General features: G+C 37.3%; 1 protein-coding gene across 1 annotated transcript in view; it reads left to right on the top strand.

Moving 5' to 3' along the window:
- Positions 1-25,340, top strand: part of LOC106749619 (twitchin-like) — a 108,489-nt gene that overhangs the window by 40,292 nt on the left and 42,857 nt on the right. Inside the window, 27 exon segments of the mRNA XM_014629266.1 lie at positions 1,031-1,075; positions 1,173-1,217; positions 1,308-1,361; positions 1,697-1,756; positions 2,117-2,170; positions 2,347-2,379; positions 2,682-2,720; positions 2,854-2,892; positions 3,026-3,064; positions 3,214-3,252; positions 3,406-3,444; positions 3,547-3,585; positions 3,720-3,758; positions 3,888-3,926; positions 4,296-4,334; positions 4,484-4,531; positions 4,694-4,732; positions 4,977-5,021; positions 5,369-5,521; positions 7,143-7,328; positions 7,690-7,704; positions 10,157-10,336; positions 12,733-12,777; positions 14,910-14,948; positions 20,212-20,362; positions 21,957-22,193; positions 22,415-22,551. Of these exon segments, the coding sequence (XP_014484752.1) occupies positions 1,031-1,075; positions 1,173-1,217; positions 1,308-1,361; positions 1,697-1,756; positions 2,117-2,170; positions 2,347-2,379; positions 2,682-2,720; positions 2,854-2,892; positions 3,026-3,064; positions 3,214-3,252; positions 3,406-3,444; positions 3,547-3,585; positions 3,720-3,758; positions 3,888-3,926; positions 4,296-4,334; positions 4,484-4,531; positions 4,694-4,732; positions 4,977-5,021; positions 5,369-5,521; positions 7,143-7,328; positions 7,690-7,704; positions 10,157-10,336; positions 12,733-12,777; positions 14,910-14,948; positions 20,212-20,362; positions 21,957-22,193; positions 22,415-22,551 (1,917 nt within the window).

Here is a 25,340-nt window from a genome sequence, read left to right as displayed (position 1 = left end):
ACACACAACAACCACACAAAACACCATTCGATCAAGATGTCAAAACTTATTATACACATTACAATTACGTTAGTCAGAAAATACCCACGATACTATATAGTGCTAATTTATTTATTTATCTATTTATTTTTAATTGGCTTATTATTTTAGGACATTTGGGCGCCGAAATCCACTGAGAACGAACAGAATTCCGTCACAGTCGATAAGGTACACGTACATGTGTACAGATACATACATACAGCTACATACGTCTAATTACACAAAACGCATAAGTGAGAATTTATTTTTTCACATTTTTAGGATATTCTTTTATCCGTCACGAAACCACAAACACACGAATCCGACGACAATATCGAGGTACATGATTCGCATACGTACATGCGTCGTATTCTTCTTTCTTATTATTTAATTTTTGTGCCGATTGTAACGAAATAATGAGCGTTCGTAGGATATCTGGGCTTCGAGAACTGAGGACGTGCCTAAGCCTATTAGAAGGACGGAGGTACAGAACTCGCGCGAATTGCGAACGTTACGTTTATTTTTATTTTCCACGGTCCTAGGTCGTAATTTATTATCGGTATTTTAGGACTTGCGGATTTCTAAAGTCGCGCCGTATAAGATCGAGGATGGAGTCGAGGTACATATATATTTTACACAAACATGCTCAGAATGTCGTAAGTTTGAGGGCATTTAGTTCCATTCGGTGATTACTAAAATTTGCATACGATATCGACAGGAACCCGCGTTCACAACCGTACCTAAACCTGCAACCAAACCTAGGGGCAGTATTAGCAAACTCAAAGAAAGCACGGTACACACTTTTTACACTTATTCGCATACTTATAATCAGCTGATTATAATTATTTAATACCTAAATATTTATATAACATGCAAAATACGTATAAAGATATATTAATTATGTTATAATATAAATCATGATATGAATGTTAAACTTAACACATTTAAATGTTTATTAAATTTCATACTTAAAAAATATTTTAATGTATAAATACATGATAAATTTTTTTAGGAGGATGATATACCCGAGTATGAAATAAACGAGAACAAGCCAAAGGTACACTCACATATACAGTCGTACACATTTCAATGCGCGTATCATACAAGGTTAATATAAACGCGATATAAGAAAAATTTTTCTTTTTTAATTTTAGATCAGAAACACTGACTCTACACTTGATAAAGAAGAAATGCCCAAGGTATAAGACGAAAACTTTTGTACATTGTCACGCGTGACGCATTTTCCGAAATCAACAGTTTCGTTTCATTATGCCTTTGTGCAATTTTAGAAAAAGCTGTCCACTAGACGCAGGTCGTCTACCAAGTCAGTCGAAGGCTCAGAGGTACAAAACGATCTTCGCTTTCTGTCGATGCTTGTCATTGACTCTTTTTCACTATTTGGTCACATAGTCCTTGATACTCTTCACTTTGTGATAATCTGTAATCTCTAATTCTCAAAACTCTTTCTTTCTTCGCAAATGTTGACATTTTCTCTTAAGTCAACTATGCTTATGATGTACTTTTTTCTATCTCTTTTTCGTAACCAGGTTATTTTCTTCTTGCTCTTTTGCTTTTCTTCTTCTTCATTTTCTTCTTCTTCTTCTTCCTTTTCTTCTTCTCCTTCTTCTTCTTTTTCTTCTAAACTTTGATAGTTTTATTTATTATAAATATTGCCCAGGACCAAGAACCGGTATTGAAACTGAAGAAGAAAAAACCTAAACCTGTGGATGATTCTAAGGTATACGAATCGTCTCACTATTACACATCACAATATAAAGACACAATACAAAATGGTCAGACCTTTTATATTTTCTGCAAACAACAAAATATTTAATTATTTACATTAATTGCAAATATTTGTCATCGCAGACTTGCTGTATGCTTCTAATATATTGTTATTCTGCGTTAATATCGCATTAACATGAAAATTATTTTGCAAGTTATATACTACGATATAAAAGTTGGCATAGAGAGGCATTTATATACATGTCTGTCGAAAATAATATATGTTTCTACGTATCTTTGCTATTCATATTATACCATTTAAATAACGATATACACCTACACAATGTGCCTTATGATGCGTATATTTTTCTAGAAAGAAGAACCGACCACAAAACCGAAAACTCTCGGAAAACCGGAAATGCACAAGGTACAAAACAGGCACACTTTCCTAATGCGAGAATCGATACACATATACTTGAAGCTTTTTATATGATTTCGCAATTTTTTTCAAATATTTGTTCCCTATATTGTTACATCTAACTTTCTCAGAAAAAAAGCATATAATATATTATAATTTAAAGAAATCATTCTACTGCGTTTTAGGAGGAAGTTAAGCCTAAAGCGGAGGAGGCGAAGGTATATACAGAAAAATTATATTGTCATCCGCATACATAACACATTTACCATTTACACTTGAATTTAACACTGACATTAACACCTCGTATACGAGGTTAATTACTGTTAATTAATTACTTAATTACATTTAAACCGACTCGAAGATATAAAAGATTAACACAATATATAAAACAATATATAAAACGTAATACTTTTTTTTCTAAAATCATGTCATAATACAAACATTGGCAGCAGTCATGTTAACAACGTGTCATAGATGTGCGACTTGCATATCCGTTCAAATATGCTTTCGACGTTTTTAGGTGGAACCGAAAGCCAAGACCAAGGTAGAGGAAGTGAAGGTATATTTCGCACATATACTATGTACAATACAATACAATATACTTATATATACATGTAACGGAATGCGATAAATATGACTGAGAATATAGCTGGTAGGACACGATATTAAATATTACTCGTGTACATTTTTAGGAAATGCCGAAGGCTAAGCCTAAACCAGACGAGCCGAAGGTACACGAAACACTTTTATATTACGTTCTCTAATATTGATTTTACTTAGCGATCGGCTCGAACATACTTTAGCACAATTGATACAATAACAGAGATAAACACCTTTATTAAAACTTTGTACATACACTTTTAGGAGGAACCGAAAGCCAAATCCAAAACTGAGGAAGCAAAGGTACACTTATACTCACACTGTCTTGCAACGATGTACACTTACACGAGTAGAATTTGCAATTGGCGAGAGAGAATTCGGGATAAAACGAGATATCAGTAGAAACGTGGCGAATAGGGAACAGTTAAAAAAAACTACTCGTACACTTTTAGGAAACACCAAAGGCCAAGGCCAAGCCAGAGGAGTCGAAGGTACATAAAAGACTTATCATAACATGCATTCCTGTAGTAAATTTTTGGCAGTTAGGTCGCCAACTACTAATAGAAGTAGATGAAAATAGACCGAATTATGCGCTGCAGCGATTGACACATGAAACAAACTTTATTATACGTGTACACTTTTAGGAGGAACTGAAAACTAAATCTAAAACAGAGGAAGTAAAGGTACACTATATTCGCTATACTTGCGTTATTTCACACTACTACACAGATTATTATTACAAAAGTCACTAATTTGATACTCAAACATGACGCATATACTTTCAGCAAACACTGACACTCAAGTCCAAACCGGAAGAAGACAAGGTACACGACATACTCACGATTGTCTTTTTCTTTCACGAATTATATTTTTATATTGACATATTACACTTTACACTTACATATGGACGTACGCGTGAATTTATCACAATTATATGAAAACCGCTATACACTTTTAGATCGAAGGAAAGCCTAAGGTTAAACCAGAAGAAGCCAAGGTAAAAGAAACATTTGTACAAGTAATTGGCGGAAACATACAAAATGCGAAATACAAAACGCGACAGATAGGAATCACAATATACAAGCAAATACGAAACAATTACTAAAGGCTACTCGTACGTTTTTAGGAGGCACCAAAGGCCAAACCTAAACCGGACGAACCAAAGGTACACAAAACATCCGATACATATTGCGTTTGTTAATATCGAAGTCTTTAGATCGCATATCGACAATAACGCATGGAAAAAACGAATTGCTAGAATAGCAAATGTTTATTAATATAATGACAGCAAAAAAAATTAGTTTAGTCAGAAAAAAATTTGTTTGGACAGAAAGATTGGTTAAGAGTATTAATTATCCATATATTCAGAAAATAGCAATTAATAGCTCTTAACAAATTTTTCTGCTGTTCAAATAAATTTTTTGCTGTCTAAACAAATTTTTTTGCTATCACAATATTGACAAAGATATGCTCTTCTAGTAAAATTTGTTTTCTCCGTGCGATCTTTATTATATTTTACACGTACATTTTTTAGGAGGAATCAAAAGCTAAATCTAAAGCAGAGGAAGCGAAGGTACACTTACGTTTTCAAACATTATACACATTTTGAACATGTAGTATACACTTAGTTTGAACATGTAGAGAAATTATTAAGAAAGATTTATGGTCTGTAACACCGATACACGAGAAAAATCGAGATACAACAGGTTTTTCTACTTTTAGAAAGAGGAACCCGTGAAGAAACCTGCAGCTAAGCTAGAAGAACCAAAGGTACACTCTACATATCACGTACATAACATACATAACATACAGAAAATACAGTCTAACACATTTACATGAAGATGTATATTAAAAACGGATATGCGATTTTCATCACGCGTGGGAATAATTTTATGGGATAAAATTCTATAGTAATTGTAATTTTATTTGCAGAAAGAAGAAGAGACCAGAAAGAGCTTGAAATCTGTCAAGGTAATTATGACAGTTTCATGTTTGAGCAGTATTATAATTTATTAAAGAGAAATAATAATTAAAATAATTTATTAAAGAGAATAATAATAATAATTGTTATAATAATAATAATTTAAAAATATTAAAATAATTATAAAAAATTATAATGATAAAATAATTTGTTAAAGAGAAATTAAATTTCTGTATTTTTCTAAAATGTGCTTTTTACGAATGTACTTACTAATGTTACTTTTGTTTGTTTTAGCAACTCGAAGAGGAGAAGAAAACTCTGGAGAAGATCGAGCTTAAGGTATGTTTATTCTTTTCATCACATTTATTTACAATCATTCATAATAATGTTCAATGTATCGTCCTTGGTAGAAATAGAAACAATAACAAAATCAGCCCTGATAGTAATAGAAAATTTTAGTTAGCATCCAATGTAATATTTAATTTATACACTACATTTTTTAATTATACACTATCGTTACAATTTAATTTAATATATTAGAGATTAGAATCTTGCGAGTTCTTTTCGTTTGTTCAAAAGCGTTTCTGAGTTACCACCGGATAAGACATGTCGACTCCCGTCCATCAAAATTTCTTTTCGCAAAAATTATGTTTTTTTTTTGGTAAACAAATTATGTATTAATGCAGCCGAAGGATGCCACCAATGCGAAATCGAAACTCCGAAAATTACCGCCGAAAGAGGAAGTTAAAACGGGAACCTTTCAGGGGATTCAACTTAAGCCAGTCACAAAGGAGCCGAAAGAGGCTCAGCAGGCTGAAAAGAATGGGGTCGCGCTTAAGGTAGCCCTGCTGAAGGGGATCAACGTCGCTCTCTTTCTCTATGCCTCTAAACTTCTTCTCTAAACTTCAATCTGCAGCGCGTAACTTCGCAATGTTAAACACAGCGCACGCGAAATATATCTCTATGCATTCTTGTTTTCGCACTTTATTTCAAGACGTTCCTCACTTCATAATTTTTTAATACAAGTGAAATTAATTCAAGAGCTGAACGTTCTTTCTGAACTCATATATTCTGTAAATAATATCTACACTCTTCGTAAATAATACGTATATTTATATCTCTCGGCACATTTCCAAGTTGTACATTATTGCACTTGTTTTTCTCTCGATATTTTATCGCTAACTTTTCTTTGTACTCGCATCTAATTTTTTTTTTACAACATAACAAGACGCACAAGAGACTGCTGCGTTAAGGACCTTGTCCATCGCAAGGTGTCTCTCTTTCACCTCTGTCATCTCTGTCTCTTCACGTCTCAAGTAGTAGGGTGATGTTCAATGACGTATTAATAACGTCTCAATGATGTTTCTAACGTCAATGATACGTTATTGAAACGTCTTTAGACGTCATCCCGCTACTTGGGATTTTTTTCACTCTGCATGGGGTGAAGAAGATTGCTCTGCATCACTTCAACTATCTGCTCTTTTCGCTGTTTTGATATCTCACAATTTTCATTATGGATTTGTTGAGTCAGAACGATGTTTCTAATAATTAAAGCACACACGTTAATACTGTAATTATTACGTGACATACTATTAAGCACTTGTGTAATAAAATTATCGTGTCTCACCTTAAATTAAATTATCATGCGTTGGTATATTTATTGACGCAGGTAAGATGGCTGTGTATCTATTTGTATGTGTTCTATCTTCTGTGTCGACTTAACTTCACAAGGTTTAAAAGAGAATTTTTCTGCAAAGGGAAGATGAAGTTTTTCCGAAGGGATATCTTTTTGTTGATATTTCCTGTTAGAACAGTCAGAAAAATTCTTGCATATATAGTAACAATCTTTTTAAATACTTTCGGTTCTAATGCGATTGCGTAAATAATCCCTGTGACCTGCACACACATATTACGAAAGTCTGATTCAAATGAAAACTTTAAATATTTTTTTTATAATTTCTTGAACAAAAATAATACAACTGTGTCATTTTTCTAACGTAATCTCCATTGTATTCAAGACAAATTCTCCAGCTCTTACAAAGTGCATGGATTTCTCTAGAAGAAAATTCTTGTGTTGTGTGCGCGGTCATCATCTGTTGCACCTCTTCATCGTATGTGAAAGTCCTTTCATAGCCTCTTTGAGGGGTCTAAAGATGTGGAAATCACTGGAGGCAATGTTTGGTGAATACGGAAGATGTGAAAGACACTCGCAGGTCTTGCAACCATTGCACAGGCAGTATTGTCATGCCATGAGCTTTCTCATTGCTAATAAATTGTCAATTTGCAGAATAGTTCCAGGGTGTTTCGAATTTATATCGCAATTTTAAGGTTTTCATTTGACTCATCCTTGTATATTATCTCTAATACAGAATATGTCCGTGCCTGATCCGTGACAGGATCTATCTACTAACCCTCTTTGTACGATTCTATCTTGCTCACTGATGCATTATTCACACGTAGAAAACCGAGAAAGGCGAAAAACTAGAGGTGAAAAAAATGAAAGCGTCGAAGGCGGCGAAGGAAGCGAATTATGAGCTTCCAGAGATCCCGGATTATGAAAGGGCCGTCCTTGAGAAGCCTCAGGAGTTCGATTTTGGCGATTTTGTGCCTCGTGACAAAACGAAACTTGACAGACCGGCTACGCAGGTGAGGAGGCAATTTAATATCTCGACATATTAACGAATATTCTTGAACAATATGAATCTTGAAAAAATAATTTCTTAAAGAATATAATGAAAATATATTGAATATATATAAAATTTGAATATGAAAAAAACTTAAACTTGCTAAAAGATGTCGTATGTTGTACGAACATTATGATATTGATTATCATTACAGTTATGGTATTGATTATCATTACAGTATTGATTGATTGATTAATCATTTGTTGCATAATGCTTGCATATAATTAAGGAACAATTAATTTGAAAAGAAAACTTAAATAGATATCCATCGTGTGAATCTTCCCGACTAATTATATGTTTTCTGTTTTCATGGCGCTGAGCAGAAATTCGAATCTAAGGTGAGTAATCGTCGTTTATTAATAACGAAGGGAGAATATGATTTTGCCAAATCGCCAAGTCCGCTCGTACAAGAAATCCTGCGAATTTCGCAATCGCCAAGTCGAGGACGTTTTGATCGAGGGCTCTTGATATACACGGTTCTGGATAATTAATTTTTATGCTCGATTTGCGCGCGGTCTAATTATAGACAAGGTGCAAAACGACACTCGCTCGTTTTACGAACTCGAGAGGACGGGAAATTTTTAAAGCGACCGTTTATCTAAAAATACGATCGTTAAACGAAACGTTTCGCCGTAGGCGCGCAATTTAATGAAAAATTTCATGAAATTATTTTCTATTCCACACGACAATATTCATCACACTTTTGGCATTAAATATCTTAATCATTGAGTTAGGGTCAACATTTGGTCGAATTTAACGTGAGATTTTTCAAAAAGTAAAATTATAAAGTTTATTCAAATCTCTGAGAAGTCTAAGTTGCCGCACAGAAAAAAATTCTATTGCTAAAAAAAGCTATTACTCAATTTACTTTCCTTTTTTTAAATAATAATTATCTTCATCAAAAAATATTTCCTTAATAGTAGTCTTAAAATATACTCATCTAACAAATTTTAAAAAAGCTCATTATTACGTACACCAAAAAAGAATTAATTTCTTTTTCAAGAATATTATACATTTAATTGAAGAAAAGTTCAATTGAGTTAATTTCAGGATAAGTAAACCAAAGTTTGTTTCAATTTAATATTCTTGGTTGAAATATACAAAACTCATACTAGGATTCAAAATATATTTTGAATAAATTTGATGCTTTTATGATGATTTTTCCAAGAAAATATTTCTTATATACAGTCATATATAGAATATGTCCATACATAAAAATATATAATTATATACGATTATATATAATTATATATAATTATATATATTTATATATAATCATATATAACTGTATTACCATACACTTCATATATAAATATATATAATTATATCTAATTACATATGTAAAATTTTATTTCGGCTTATAATATATTTGCGGATATATAAACTTACGAAATACTTGAAACAAATAACATTTACCTGAATGCATATTTGTATTTGCTTGTATGAATTTTTCTGTGTGCGATGAAACTTTTCTTCACAGCAACCTCATTTTTCTCTAACAACCGAGAGAGGCTGTTCCTTTTCTTATTTATCTTGATTTATCTGGATTTTTTATTGTTCATCTGCTTCCCTTGCTCGCGGATTCTGTCGATCGTTGTCATAAGGGTAAACAGTCCATGCAATCGACGCAACGCAATAAATACAACAATCGAGTTTACTTGCGTGGCGAACGCGTCTCTTCTAGAAGCCGGTTTCTGGCACGACGAGATCTGGCAGACCCCCACGGCGTGCAGAATGCCTTCATATTTCCCGTTCTCGCCGAAAAGAGAGAACTCAGGTGTCCCCGCGACCATAAATACTCTCGTTCCACCTGCATAATCGCAATTAACGCGTTTCGCGACCGCGTACGCAGGCGGCACTCACGCGACGGATGAGGGTGAAAGGGGGAGGGCGGAGGGACAGGAGTAATAATCAGGCGACCCGAATCTCGCTTTGGCAAGCGATGAATGCCTCCTGTAATGTGCGATGCCGCGCCCGCGACAGAACTATTTTGGCGGATAAGCGCTCGTATATCACCCTTCTGAAATCTTGCGCGCGCGGCTGGTCGTCTCTCGTCCTCGTCGCCGTCGTCGTCGCCGCCGTGGACGAGGATGGAGAAAACGTCGATCGCTATTTTCGGACTTATTGCGATCGAGCCCCCCGTCGTCCTCGGGCCTGCACTCGGCGGAGTGCGCGATTCGAATCGCAGGGTCAGTCGTAATCGCCTTACGAGCGCGAACGTGTTGTATTATCAGCGCGTTAACACCGCGAGTCTCGGTACACCGACACCCCCTCGGTAAATCCGCAGCCTCGGCTAAGGCGGATGTGCGATCCTCGCGCCCGACGAATTGTTGTAGTCGGGAATTGAGCTGTCGGTTTCTAGGTCGATTTAGGGTCGAGAGCGCGGCGGTTAACGTTGCTCGTGGGTCTCCGGAGACTTCGTCTCGCAAAGGACGAATAGCCTGAAGAGACGTAACTTTACTGTTTATTGAATAAATACGCAGGGATTCGCATTTTGAGCGAATAATCCGGGATAAATGTACATTCTTTCGCGATTGGTGAAACGTACGAAGCTTCTGCAATTCTTCTCTTTTTCTATTATTTGTTCTCTTTTTTTATGATATTTCTGGGATCTCTTTACGGAGAAAAATTGTTTCTAAAATATAATAGCTAAAGACAGCCGATATCGTTTGAATCGACGCCTGAGTCGACCGCGATGACTTTAAGAATCCGCTTCAGCTTGTCGCTCGGGCCGATTAGATTTGACGAGGGAGTGCGTTTGGTTAATCAGTCGACTTTCAACGATCGCAGCCAAAGTTACCGGAGATCAAGGCTCCCGAGGCACCGAAGATCGAAGTTATCAAGGACGTGACACCAGTCGGCAGCAGGAAAGGTTCTTTAGCGCCTGGAAGTGGTGCCAGCAGTCGACGCGGTTCGCTCATACCACCTGAAGAATTGGGTCGCAGACCCAGTCTGATCATCAGTGACGAGGTATGTTACGGAATGTATTGTGTGATCATAAAGGTATATAGACTACCTTGTAGAGGACCAGGCTGAAGAGCGCAACAGAGACTTTCGCGGTGTTACGAATATTATATGTGTTCGAGTATTTTGAGGAGGTTGATGATTTAGTTTCAATTCACTGAATTACCGGGATTATTTTTTACTATTTTTTAGTAGATTTTCAGATAATTAACTAAATTATCCCGATTAAATCTTTCGTTTTAACTAGATACTTGAACACTTTCAGCCCCAATCATCATAACCGTGAAGGTGGGTTTCTGAGATCCACATAAGAAAGATATTTTTTCATGATTTTCCATAAGATTTTAAGGTAGTTTCAAAGGGAAAATAGCAATTATATACAAAAAGTCTTTGAATAAAAATTTTTTTACATTTTAAACGGTTAAGAACCTAATTGTCATTGATCGTCGAATTTTGTACAAAAGTGGAAGTCAAAAAGTCGAATTATTTGCATAGTACGAAACTTTGGAAGTTTTGCAACTCTCTGTCGCGCTCTTACGCATTTACGGGATCACATTGTTCGCTTTACGGAGGTTTCATCAATATCCGAGCAGACGAAGGAGTTACTAAACTTGTTAATTTATCGGAAGGATCTTGACAAATTGCCAGACATTGTTCCAATTAGCTGAATATGCTCGATGTCTAAAAATAAACGGTTTTACGACGCGGTGGGTCTATTTCGGTAGAATATTGAATCACGATTCAATATTAAAGCCTTCTTAAAGAATAGCAACGTATAGAAAAGCAATGCATCGGTAAAGCGAACGTAAAGCGATGATATTCGTAAAACAACAGACTTTGCACTTTGGAATTTAAATCGATCTAATTGCAAATCTTGATAAACCATTATAAGAACAATCGACGAAATTATATGTAATCTTGCGATTAATTTTACCATATTCATTAAATTTTGACAATTTACACACATTATCTTTGTCAAAAGCTTTTGTATCTCAATAACACGAAATCAGAAAATTTCGTATTTTTGAAACAGACACATTTTTAAATCCTTTTTTGAAGAACACTCCCACTTAATATATTTAATAATATGTTTAATATATTTAATCAATTTATAGACTGTTCTTATTTGTATAATATAACATTCTGCGTTGTACGAAATACATTCCAAAGCACAAAGCGTTCGTACGAGTCCTACTAAGTGAACCAATAACGAGTCGCATAAGATACTCGAGGAAACAAGTAGGTAGATGACTGGCTACTGTTGGTTGGCCCTAGGACTTTTTGTAGCTTTTTTTTGGGTTTCGTAGTGACGTCAGTGATAGATAGTGATCGTATTCGTGATGGTATTGGCGATAGATGCACGCCGACGTGAATCCCCGACGAACTCGGCTACGTCGCTGTGAAGCGTCGAGTGTGCACGTCGCGTTTTAGTGTCAGCAAGGCGTGAAATTTAGTTTAGCACTTCCCCGTTCTCCCAAGTGAAACATCCGAAGTTGGCCAGCTTCTGAAACAAACCCTTCCTTGTCTCTCCGATCAAAAAAAAAAAAAAGAAAAAAGAAGAAGAAACGAGTTATCCCCCGCTGTTTTTATCCCGTTATATATCCCCTATTGAACGCGAACGCCGGTGAACGTATTCCTTCAGGAAGGGAAACAAAACAAAAAAGAGAAAAAACGAAAGACGAAATGGAAATCTCTGGTGCATAATGTCGAGGCCATTCGGGACCGGTGCGTATCTGACGCGGAGAACAACAACCTGAAGACGACACCGAGAAGAACCGTCAAAGAAACACGGATAATTGCCGACGTGATGATCTCACTTTGTCTAAGTGCGTTCTAAACGATCGAAAGCGTTCTTAACGCGTGAAATCATAAAATTTTGATGCCTTGTTAATCCGCGACGCGAAATTGAACATTCGTCGAAGAAGTGACGGATCCTCGTGACTCTTTTCTTCTCACTCACTTTCACTCTGAGTTATAATTACTTGTCTCTCTCTCTCTCGTAAAGCCTCAAACGGGTATTTTTAGTTTTGTAAATTCTATAACTAGAACTCCATTTCAGACGGGAAAACACGCGGAACATTATTAATTAGAGAGAGAGGGAGAGGGAAAAAGAGCCACTAAAATTAAGCTGGCCCCTTTAATATAATTCATTTTCGCCGATTTCTCGAGACTTGGTTCGGGTTCAAGATAAAGATAAAACGCGCGGCGGAACGCATTTCGATACGTCTAGTCGGTGTAGGAATGAGAGTCCCGAGCAGAATCGAAACGATCGTGTCAAGTAAATGTAGACGTGTTACAGCATCGTACAGGCGCACACGCACACATACACACATACACACACACCAACCACGCCCACCGTTCACCTTCTCCACAGTAGTGGTTAATAGAGATTTGGTCCATAGGAGCATAGGAAGCTTCGTCCTGGCGAGGTGGTGGACGAGCGCAAGGTGAGATAAATCGCTGAGAACGTGAGAGCGAATGCCTCGTCTGCAACCTTATTACTCGACTGGCACAGTGCACTTTTATATTCTACTCTCACTTATTTTTCTCACTCACACACTCTCTATTTCTCATTCACACACACTCACCGGAGTATCGTGCACCGGAGAATCGAGTTCCAGGATGTTTTGTCGGGCGGAACGTTTCACCGTTCGACACGACATGAAATTTTGCTCTTTCACTTATCGGTCTCTCCTCGATTCTCCTTGCCCGATCATGCCTGCTCATTACTACTATTTTTACTCACTATAGTCGTACCTGATAGCACACAATGCACGAAGCGCACACGCGTCGTCGCGAATTTAATCGCGCGTCTCGAGATCATTATTTCTCCGACGGAGACTTGTCGATTCGGCGTGCATGGACGATTCAATTCCCGACGACGATGCGAACTTGTGTGCGCGAGAGTTCCACTTGCGTGCTTGTTGCACGCAATGCGTTTGCACGTATATGCGTTTAATAAAGCATTTTTATCTTCATTAATCGAGACACTTCTCTCAGAGTGGGACTCTCGCGCGCACAACTTTTCCTCTCTCTCTCTCTCTCTCGATGTTTCGACACACATAATCCAGAACTTGAGCAGCGAATAAACAGCGAATGCACCTCTGCATCTGGCACGGATCTGTTGCAACCGAGTCTATGCACACTCTTTTCTCACGATAATAATAATAATAATATTAATATTAATAACGGGATGAAGGGATCGTTAGTGAGCGGCAGCTGGGGCGTATCGGCGAGTTGCCTCGTCAGTCATTCGCAATACAAGGTTTCGTGTTCTTCCTGGCTTACATTTCGACTCGTAGATCACTTGTCTTGGCAAGCATTGTCCGCCGTAGACAGACATCGACGTTAATAAATGTTCTGAGCGGCGACACGACGTGTGAATCATGTCTCACAACCGTCTTTTGTCACCTCGCTCTGCCAGCAAACGTGCATCACTATCAAGCTCAGCGGAAGGGCCGATCTGAATTATTGCACCCGCATACCGATCCGTGAATCAGGCAGGTTCGAACGTTTCTGCGTTCGAGAAAATAGAGAAGCCGCGAAGATCGGTCGGATGAATGCGCAAAATCGGGACGAGCGTCGGCTGGGAGCTCGAATGAGAAACTTATCGATTGGCTTGAAGTATCTTTCGGGCAGAATTTATCAGAGCTACGCGTGTTATGTCATAACAACGAGAAACGATGACTTCTTGTTAATTTCATGAAATAATAATTCCGAGATTGCGACTTCATGACGATGAAGTCGCTGATACGCTCTTGCTTCTCTTTAGTTGGTTATCTCGAACCTCGACGTGTATTATCTCGATGGTCATCTTTTAAAAGATAATAACGTGAAATATTCTCTATAAAGATATGTAATATAATTTAGACGTACAGATACAGGTTCGAGGGAGCCGAAATGCACACCTCAGATTATTCCTGCGAACGGCGACTCGCCATCCAAGAGAGACTCGTGTCTCTCATGCGATCTGTCATATATGCGAATTCTACGAATTTAATTGTACTCAAGCTCACTGACCATCAGCTCTGATATCGTGCACTGCCCAATCGCACTTTCGTGTAGCAATGCACCGCCGAAACGCAAATGCACAGCTGTCGGAACGTCGGTAAGGCGAGCCTCGATTAAGCCCCATGAAATGCAGTCACATTATGTTTGTCTTCCGCGAGGTTCCCTGTCCTTCTTTCAACCACATTTCTGTCCTTCCCCTTTCTAGCCCCCAAGCAAATAATGACTTAACTCGACGAAGAAGCAAGAAAAGATTCAATACTCTCCGTAACTTCTACTGCGGCTTTAACAGACAGCAAAGCAAACGCGCAGAAGCATTTTTGTCTTTTTTTTGAAAAATATTTTTTCCCCAAGGTAATTGCTTTTTGCCAATCTCGCTCTCTGCAAAAGAAAAACACACACACACATGTACGAAACGAGAAAAGAGAAAAGAACAATTTTGACGAACGTTCTGTATGAACTCGTCGGGAAGGATTAACGATCCGCGTGACAGGCGGTAAAGGGGAAAACCCCACGATGGCAAGTAGTCACTTCAGTCACCCTCATGTGTTCGTCTCTGTGATTTTTGCAGTTGGGAAGGTTACGGCCCGGTGAGGTGTTGGACGCAAAGGTGAGATTTGTGTTCGCAATAACACAAAGCTTACCTGCTAAGTGCCATCACCAGCGATCTTCTGTACCATATGTTGCTCTGTTTTATTGTCTTTTTTGTTTTTTCTTCTACGGTGTCCATGCCCTTTTTTGAACTTTTGGATTTTTTGTGCTCNNTTTTTGAATTTTTTGATTTTTTGTGCCCCCCAGCCCCCCCCCCCCCCGCCCCACTACAATTTTGTAATGTATTTTGCCCGTCTATCACCCCCAATGCCCTGATTACCGCCTAAAGAGACAAAGCAATATATAACCAAACGAAAACTAAAACGTGCCCGGCAATGAAGTTCCCAAAGAGGCAAAAGCAACGCCACACGTTACCACGGGACGGCAAATAATAATAATATTAATATTAATAATAATAACCACAATAATAATGATAACGACAACGATAATGATAACGGATGATGATGATGATAATAATGATGATGATGATGATATGATGACGATGATAATAATATAATAATAATATTAATAAAATAATAAAAAAAGATAATTCTGCGACATTTTTTAGTTGGATTTTTTGGGGTTGCTGCTATTTGCTGCTGTCGCTATTGTCACACGCTAGCCGCTATTTTTTTCAATCACTGCGGTTTAATATCGCGTTTTTTAATATTATGTGAGAGAGCACATTGACAAATAATTCACTGATCAATAATTTGAATTCTTTTTTCTCACATTGGAAGGAGACGACCCCCCACCCTCTATTGGGCAGCGCCCGACAAGCCCGCCCCACTTGTAAACCCCCAAAAAATTTTGAGTTGTAATCTCTCTTGTTTTCACCCCCCACCACATGTCTGTCTCTACCTCTGTCTCTATTTCATCTTTTGTTTTTTCACGCACCACATACAGACTAAGTCCGGCCGACCAGGCGCGCTGCTGGAGAAAGAGGTTAGCGTAATATCTTTGTTATGCGTTTACGCATATAAATATATACGAATTTATGTATATCTATTTATTTTGTGTATGATTTTTATACACACGAACACACGTTATCTCAATATTTTTTCTTTATTTACTACGTGCTTTTCAGAAGAAATTATTTATACAGGATATTTCGGATAATATTCAAAATCTTTACTTGCGATATTACAAGCTAACTATGCAAAGAATTTTAATTATTTTTTTGCAAAAATGCATATAGATTTATTAGAAACTATTTTAATACCTAAATTCCAAATAAAAATTTCGTTGACGGTTATTCGATCGTCGATTAAAGGTATTTTCTTGTACAATACACTAAGATAAAATTTTCTTCTTTAATTTTTTTAAATTTTATTGAAAGAAGAGCTCGTTGCTGGAAAAGATAGATAGGTAAAGTTTTTGCATTATTCGAAACTTGTATGAATCTAAATAATTTGCAAAAGACACTTCCTCTCGCGATAGTCTTGCGGCAATCGACAATACGCTTTCAGATAGTGCTTTTGTATTGCGTCAATTTGTAGTATATACGCGAAAACTCGCGTACTTCTCGCAATTTCAAAGTTCCTTCATTGAAGATTTGAATTGAGAACGTATAGTTCGATTCAATACTTGTCGTCTGAGAAAACTCGTCGCGAAGCGCAGCATAAATTCTGCTTAGTTCGAGCGGATACACCTGTACATTTTATGCGGCTGTAGATGCAATTTAGATGCAATTGTAATGGTGGTAAGAGATTGGTATTAATTTACGATGAATATGATAACTGAGAGAAAATGAAATCGTTGTTGCGTACTGTCAGTTTTTTTGTAAAAACTTGTTCGTGTTACACCTACCACCATTCAAGTATTCAAGTAGCTGCAGTACGACTCGGCTCAGATCTGTCGTAGCAACGCAACTTTATTTCAGCAGCCGAAGTAATCAGACAAATAAAGTAAAATATTAACTGTTTTTCTCTTTTAATTTTTCTATTTTTAGTGTGATTATTTTTTCACACAGATGATATAATTGTCGCATTAATAAAATAATTTGCACATTTTTTAAGTGCATAAGTCGACAAACACGTTTTAAAGTTAATACGAAAAATCAATGTTCGAGAATTTTTACCGGACATTCCTGCGATTTGAATCGTTGCTGCGATAGATTTCAGACTGAGCGGCTTGCTCTTTTATATGTACGGTTTTATATGTACGGATACATATATATGTGTGAAATAACTTATTCGTGTAGAATTCTATGTATAGGTGTAAACATTGATTGTGCTCACACAATATGTGTCAAGTAGACCCGGCCGAAATACTCTCTCATTCTCATCGGTAGCGCACACATCGTGGCATCGTACTTGTGCGTCGTGTGTAATGTGCCTCTTTGTAAATAATCCTAATCATAAAATTTCCTCTTAGACGAGTATTAGAATGGCAAAGTAGTTGAGCTGAGGATCAGATCGGTTCACACGGAGTGAACAATCACAATTTCCGTATTATAGCATCGTAGCTTCATCGAAGCGGTAAAAAATAGTCATTCACGAATCATTCACGTGTCATCTCACTGTTGAACCCAAATTTCTGTTTTTTTTCTCTCTTTCTATCTTCCTGATATTTCTACGTATCTTATTCTCGTCTTCCTTTATGCGCTTTAACTGATACCTTAATACCTAACATCGACAGCACTCACAAGAAGAAGTCGACAACATCGCTAACGAAGTCCACTCTACTATCGAAGATTACTGTAAAATGTGGATTACACTGACAGCGGTAACTGTATATAAATTGAACAATATAATTTGATATGTCATAATAATGACACATAGAATATATAAAGTTCTTTGTACAATTTATGTAATGTATTGAGAAAATGATGAACCTAAATTCCAATCTTGAATTAAATTTGAATCTTGATTCGAAACTCTCCTCTTTACTTATTTTGATAAGCAAAAAGTTACCACTTTTGGCGTAACGTAATCGCGTCCTGTCATTAAAAGTTCTCCGACTGACAACGATTCTATGTAAATAATTATTAACCACCATTAATTTTCCGGTTTTATATTTACACACACGCGTGACTTGTACCTTCGCTTCGCGATTCACGCACTGACACCATGATAAGAGCGTTTGTCATGTTTGTCTCTCCTTCACGCGCGTCAAGCGTGCGTCTTTATCACCATGCGAAACTTGTCGAATGCTCATGAATAACCGCGGGAACATATATTATCATCGAGTAAACGGATCCTCATTCATCTTCAAGGTTGAGAACAGACAGCATGAGAATCTTCGAAAGTTGCTTTTGGATCATTCATGTTTTTCCGTTCCATTCATGTTTTCTTCGGTTCTCTAGCAACTTTGAAGAACTTTGAGTTATTTTGCTGGTTTTCCTCAACCTTTTTATTCAACCAATTAATATACTCCCCGTATGTTTCTCCTCACTGACTATGCGACTATTCAAGGGATTTTTCGCGCATATATGATTCATCGCGTTACATCATAATAATCTATTTATTAATCTTTCGAAATGTCTTCCTTACACGCAAACAAAAAGGAGCGTACACCGATGGAAAATACATAAGTTAATATTGCATCGAAATTTCAGAGATAATTTTGTTTTGATATATTTTTTAAATTTCTTGGAGTAAAATTTCACTCGAAAGGTACAGTGACAGCCGAGTCATTTATATTCGAATGATTTTTATGAATTCTTCACTCTGAATCGTCGAATGAATACTTTTATTCGAGATCGAAAAGTTAATCTGATGCATCCCACCATCGTAGAAATAAATTCACTCTAATCGATTGAAACATTCACTTATATGGAGTCAGAACTACTCTAAAGCTCGAATGAAACAATCACTTTTGCGATTTCGAGTGGCAGTATTGTCACTGTCGCTTCCAGTGAAAATATTTTTACTTCTCATTTGTTTTGAGCGAAATTCCGCTCCAAGAAATTTGAAGAATATACGAGGGTAATCTGAAAAGTTTGGAGCCTTAACATGAAGATGGCGTTACTCGTCAAAACCATTCTGGTACTACAATTGCATATGCTTTGAAAGATATCTGTGAAAATTTCAACCATTTTGGACATTCAGTTGTTGTTTGACAGTCGTTCGTGTCAGTCGACGTCAATGTTTTTGTAAAAATGGAAAAAATCGAATATCGTGCCGTAATTAAATTTTTGCATTTGAAAGTCAATACGGCTGCGCAAGTTAAAGTCGAGCTGTTTACGGGGACTCTGCCCCATCATTTGCCAGCGTGAAAAGATAGGCAGCTGAATTTAATCCGATTTTTTCCATTTTTACAAAAACACTGACATCTACTGATACAAACGACAGTCAAACAATAATTGAGCTCCTAAAATGGCTGAAATTTTTACAAGTATCTTTCAAAGCATGTACGATTTTAGTACCAGAATGGTTTTGACGAGTAATGCCATTTTCAGGTTGAGGCTTAAAACTTTTCAGACTATCCTCGTACATATAAAGTACAAAATAACTCTTATAAATAATTAACGGTAATTTGTGGAGGTCTCCTAAAGTTGTCGTTAGAATTAAGCAAGCAGAACCCTTGAAATCGCAGTGGCCACGTAGGCCATATGGTTGGAGAAGTCACCACGAAATCATCATGCGAAATTACCCATGTATCGATCCCATTTTCTTGCTAATCGATGCATCTTGATAAAGGAACGAGTTGTAGTATCGTCACTAATCCCTCTGAGACTCACCCAATTCTGTGGCTAATACACGGTGAATTAACGAATGAAACGTAACGCCGACTAACGATGTGAATTAACGATTAACTGTAAATAACGATAAGTCAATTTTATACAATAAATGTAAATAAACATAAGTAATGATTAATGGAAATACGCGAAGCCGCATGAGCCTCAGATTTATTGAACGACGATCGCAACTTCCGTTTTTATACTTTTTTAGATTCCAGTTACTTTCGTTCTCGTAGAAAAAATAAAGAATAATTTGAAGAGAAATAAAGTCAAACGAAGATTATTCGTCTATAAATCAAAATCGGGATGCCAGGAAACGCTTCTAGAAGCGGCAATTGAATGTTTGTCTAACTTATTATCTCTGACGTAGTGTTGCACGTATTAACTGTAACCATTCGTAATTTGCGTCACCTTGATCCCGATTTTACGAGCTTGCCAGAGACAAAATCTCAACATTTGAATTCCTGCGGAAGTTGACGCGCGTCGCGCTTCATATTATTTCGCTTTCACTGGAAAGCTTTCCAATGCCTTTTACGTTGATCGCGAGCTGCGTGAGGTGCGTGTATGGATTGCTCACGTCGTTGTTTAAATGGTGCAGCGTCGTCGTCCGAGCACAGCGGACATCAGAAGACCCAGCGTGGCGGACCTCGAGAATAAAATCAATCAGCCTAGTACACCTCTGCGAGATGTCGGACCAGGTGGACCACCCCAGATCGTTGATGTCCAGGAGTCATACTCCGCCGTCGAAGGTACAATTTTGTTGTTATGAGAGATATTAGGTGTACAAATGAATAATTCAAATGTTTTTAAGCAGTTAAAAAATTAATTTTTAAATCAACTGATTTTCCCGCTCTTTTGCGGTTATATAGTGTTGACATATAGCTATTAAAAATGACGTTTAGTATGGCGAAAGGCTCAACATAACTTTCAAAAGTATTCAGTTCAGTAAAGTCAAATATCGCAACAGATAAATTGCACATCCGACATTGTATTCTTCATGAATTCCAACAAGGAAAAAAATTCTTTATGAATTCCAACAAGGAAAAATACTGCAAGAGCATGCGAATCGATTTATTCTTTTCTCGGCAAAGGTGTTGTATCGTATGATGTGTGCGCATTTTGGTTTAAGCGGTTTAAAAGCGGTAATTTTAGTTTGATCGATAAACAACGTCCTCGAAGCCTTCGAAAATGCGACAACGACGATTTGGAACAACTGCTTGTTGAGAATTCGGCACAAACGCAAAAGGAGCTTGCAGAGTAGTTGGGAGTAACGCAGAAAATTGTTTCCAAACGCCTACATGAGATGGGTAAGATCCAAAAAGAAGGAAAATGGATTCGCATAAATTCACTGAAGCCAACAAAAATCAACGAGTGGTAGCGTGTCTTTCTCTTCTTAATAAGCAGCGTCGAAAGTCTTTCTTGTGGAAAATTGTTATGGGCGATAAGAAATGTATACTCTATGATAGTCCGAAACGCAGAAAGTTATGGGTAAATCCCGGCGAACTATTAACATCGGTCGCAAAGCCCAATCGCTTTGAAAAGAAAGTTCTGCTCTATATTTGATGGGATATCAAGGGCGTGCTCTATTATGAGCTGTTGGAACCGGGTAAAACAGTTACTGTGGACTGCTATCAATGCTTAACCCGCTCGAGTCAAGAATTGGAACAGAAACACCCGTATACTGGTAAAGGAGAACGTCCTGTGAAATTGTTGCACGACAACGCCAGGCCACACATTGCTTCAAGACAAGAGACACCATAATGAATCTTGGCTGGGACGTCTTGCAGCACCCGACGTATTCATCAGACATTGCTCCATTTGATTATTACTTCTTCCGGTCGGTGCAACGTCTTGTTCGATATTCACTTCCAATCAGTGGATGAGATCCGAAAATGGCTTGATGACTCTATCGTGTACAAAGGCATAGCGTTCTTCCGAGATGGAATTCATCAGCTGCCTGAAAGATGGCTTATAATTAAAAAAAGCAACGGCGAATACTTGATTGAAAAATTTGTCTTACTATCTTTTAAAATAAATGTCGAATTTAGCTGAAAAATTTTGATTATTCATTTGTATACCTAATATTATATTATTTTTATATAATATATATATATATAATATAAAATTTTATGTGTATTTTATATAATAATTGTATACAACGTATATATAATTATTATATATAAAATATATGATTTTGTAAAAAGATTATGTATTTTATAATAATTATCTAATATAATAAAATTACATATGTTATATAATTATTATAAAATACTTTGTAGTTTTCTTTACTTAAATAATTTGTGTGACTATAAAGAATAACTGATTTGACTTTTCTTTCCGCAGACTCGACGGCGTATCTCACCGTCGCGGTGGAGGGCACGCCCGCGCCAACTTTCAAGTTCTACAAGGGCATTACCGAGATCATCGAGGGTGGCCGCTTCAAATTTCTCACGGATACGGAAACCAACACGATCACCCTCTGCATGAGGAAGACGAAGCCCAACGACGAGGGCACTTACAAGATCGTCGTGAGCAACATCCACGGCGAGGATTCCGCCGAGATGCAGCTCTACGTTTCCGGTAAGACTCGCGTCCAATTCTGTCGACACACGTATAGTCTGACAGTCTGGTAAAAATTATTTGAAGAGTTTTTCTCTTAATTAATAGTTGTTTGAAATGCTAGGTTAATGCTTAATTTAATGTTCAGTGCATTTTGATACTAGATCAGTAAAGATAAAATAAAACGCGAACGTTCTGATCGGTACTCTAATTTCTAACTAACGATACACATTTTATGACAGACGCCAGTGGCATGGACTTCCGTGCTATGTTGAAGAAGAGGAAGTACCAGAAATGGGCGCGAGAAGAGGCCGAACAAGAGAAGGTGGACTTGAAGGAAGTCGAGAAGCCCATGCCAGCGTTGAAGAAAGTGGAAAGGGTATGTGTCTCGTGTGGCTCTATCTATTTGCATACGAACTATGACATGTAAACGGATCTTTGCAGGAATTTTATAACGGATTTTCCGTTACTTTTTGAGCTATTAGGATCATTTTATCCGTATATCACCGAGTTTAAGATAGGTTTAATTGCGGAATGGAATCGTTGTTGCGTAACATTATGATGAACGCAAATTGACTATGCATCGTGTTTACAGTCATCATCGGTGTAATATTCATAACGTGGATGTGAATGCAATTTCAGCACGCCATTAACAGCGTGATGTCATCGTGATGAATGAAAAGAATACAGGTGACGCACATTATCGATATCACGTACGTGATACAAATCGAATCCATTGTCCGCCTATCGAATTGCCCGTCTTTTAATTCTCATTATTCATTTTTAATCGACAACCACATGTGCGAACGAGAAAATTAACACATTGACCGCGGATATATCACACGTGTGATACGTCGGAAGTTTAGTATTACTGGAAATTTCGTGATGCGGGCGTATTATATGTGTGATACGTATTTAGTATTTTTGAAAGAAAATTCCTGTATCATTATAATGTTATAAATAATTATTTGCACAAAAAGTCATTTCCACACGAGGGATGCATTTCCGTGAAAGGGAAGGTCGCGGTCAAAATGCTATAACGAAAGACTTTTGCGACGGTATTAATTTTTTATTTTTTACCAATTTTTAGAGGATGGAATCACAAAACTCTCTCGATGTTTTTGACGAGCGATTAAGCTCGAAGAAGGAAGACACGGTCTTGTTTATTCAGCTCGCATAGTTAGCAGCGGACTTACCGATCTCGCGGCGTGACGTAATTTTCGCTATGATCGGTCAGGATCTCATTCGTACCAGTGCATTTTTGCCTGTTCCTCTCTCTTTATCTCTCTCTCTCTCTCTCTTTTTCTTCTTCTCTTTTTTGTCTACCTTTATCTCCTTAGTCGCTACCAAACGGGATGCATGGACCGAGCTGGTACCAAGACGGCGAGGAAATAGTGATCTTGACGGAGGATGTGGAGATCCTTCGAATTTCCCTAGTCAGGAAGGGTGAAACCAATTGGAGCTGGCTCAAGGTTTCTGAGCGACCCTGCGTAGTGAACCCTGCAATGACGGCGACACTTCGACGATAACGACTTTCGAATACCGACGAAACTCATCGATCGTCTTCTGCCAGTCCTTTTAAAAATTAACGTCGAATAAATCTCTAAAATTAATTACAAAGAACTGCGGAGTGGTGGATTTTGATTTTAACGTGTCACACTGTCGACTGTTAATCGCTATCGGAAAATCTGACTCTTGACTCTCGCGAGACCAACTAAATCTCGACTGTGCCACATATGTTCTCCATTTTTCCCCCCGGCCCGACTTTATTGCGCGAGCAACATAACTTTCTCTTCTTGTCCTTAACGTATGCACCTATACATACATGTATAGTTTAGAGTTAATGCTGCACTTTATACTACATCTACCCCTCGATTCGATCGAAACTTCAATCTTCTTTTGAACTATTAAACAAAGTTGAGATTAAATATTTTCACTCGCATGGCTGAAAATTGAAATTAATTATTATATTTCAAGGTTAGTGTTTTTGTTTTTTATAAAATATTTTTTTAAGAAATGCAAATGAAAGCGTCGGCTTATATTTGCAATATTATTTAAAACTGCGTCGTATATTATCTTACCGTGCATATTGAGGGATAGCTGTATCTTTTTCCATGTTTATTACACACTTGTTTATTACTTATTACACACTTGTCTATTAACAAACAAGCACGATTAATGTAATTCGAGAGCCTACCGCTGGTAGAAAAAAAGAAATAGTCACTTGCTAAGAACATGAACATTATTGGTAAAATGAGTGACGAAATTGGCATCACTTCAAGTCCATTGCATGTGACACTTCTCATATTAGAGAGAAAGCATTATCTCTAGACGCGTAGAAGTATCATAGGAAAGAAGAACTCTGATATGCTTAAATTTACAATTTCAAGTATGGAAAAAAATATTTAACACAGTAAAATATACACAGAGCGTTTTCAGAAATTTATGCATTACGTAAGAATTTAAGAAAAGAAATTAATCTGACGTTAAGAGTAGAAATTATATTTTCATCGAACATATTTCCAAATCAAAGTTCTTCAAAAATTGGTATTGGCTAATTGTATAAGAGTGGCATTAACCATGATGTGTGTGTGCTGGGCATGCAGGACATCTTCGACATTCAGCGCAGGCCAAGTTTGCAGGAGCTAATCGTCGACTGGCCAAAACTAGCGACACGCGCCAAGGAGAAGGTTCGCGAAAAAAAAATCTTAAAACAATACACCTTGCATTAGATTCCAAAACGCTACGAAACAGAGACCAGAACCGCCCCGCAAGGCTTCCATTCACTTCCTCAGCGGTATTCTGGTTAATTAAGAACTTCCCGAATCCAAACGCGTTTGCCCCGCCACGATTATTGTCCTGCCACGTTAAAATCCTTCCATTTCTCTCAAATTATAATTGTAAATCTATGAAATACATCATTGAAACCTCTTTATGGAATTAGCACCTCAAATTTTTGGAGGTACATTGCGATGCCGCTAAAAACGATTATTGATTATTTTTATTTTACGTCCCGATTCTTCACGACGATAATTTGCCAGAATACCCATGTTTTTTTGGATTTTTCTAAACTATGATCCTTTGAGCAAGATAAGAGAGAAAAATGGTGTTGCTGTAACACGGCAAAGAGATCGGCTCTTGCGCGACGCGGGCATTGAAAGTGATCGA

Source organism: Dinoponera quadriceps, unplaced genomic scaffold (genome assembly GCF_001313825.1).
Source record: "Dinoponera quadriceps isolate SergipeBrazil2010 unplaced genomic scaffold, ASM131382v1 scaffold3595, whole genome shotgun sequence".
Lineage (NCBI taxonomy): Eukaryota > Metazoa > Arthropoda > Insecta > Hymenoptera > Formicidae > Dinoponera > Dinoponera quadriceps.
The sequence above is the reverse complement of the archived record's forward strand: the minus strand, read 5'-3'. Positions and strand labels throughout refer to the sequence as shown.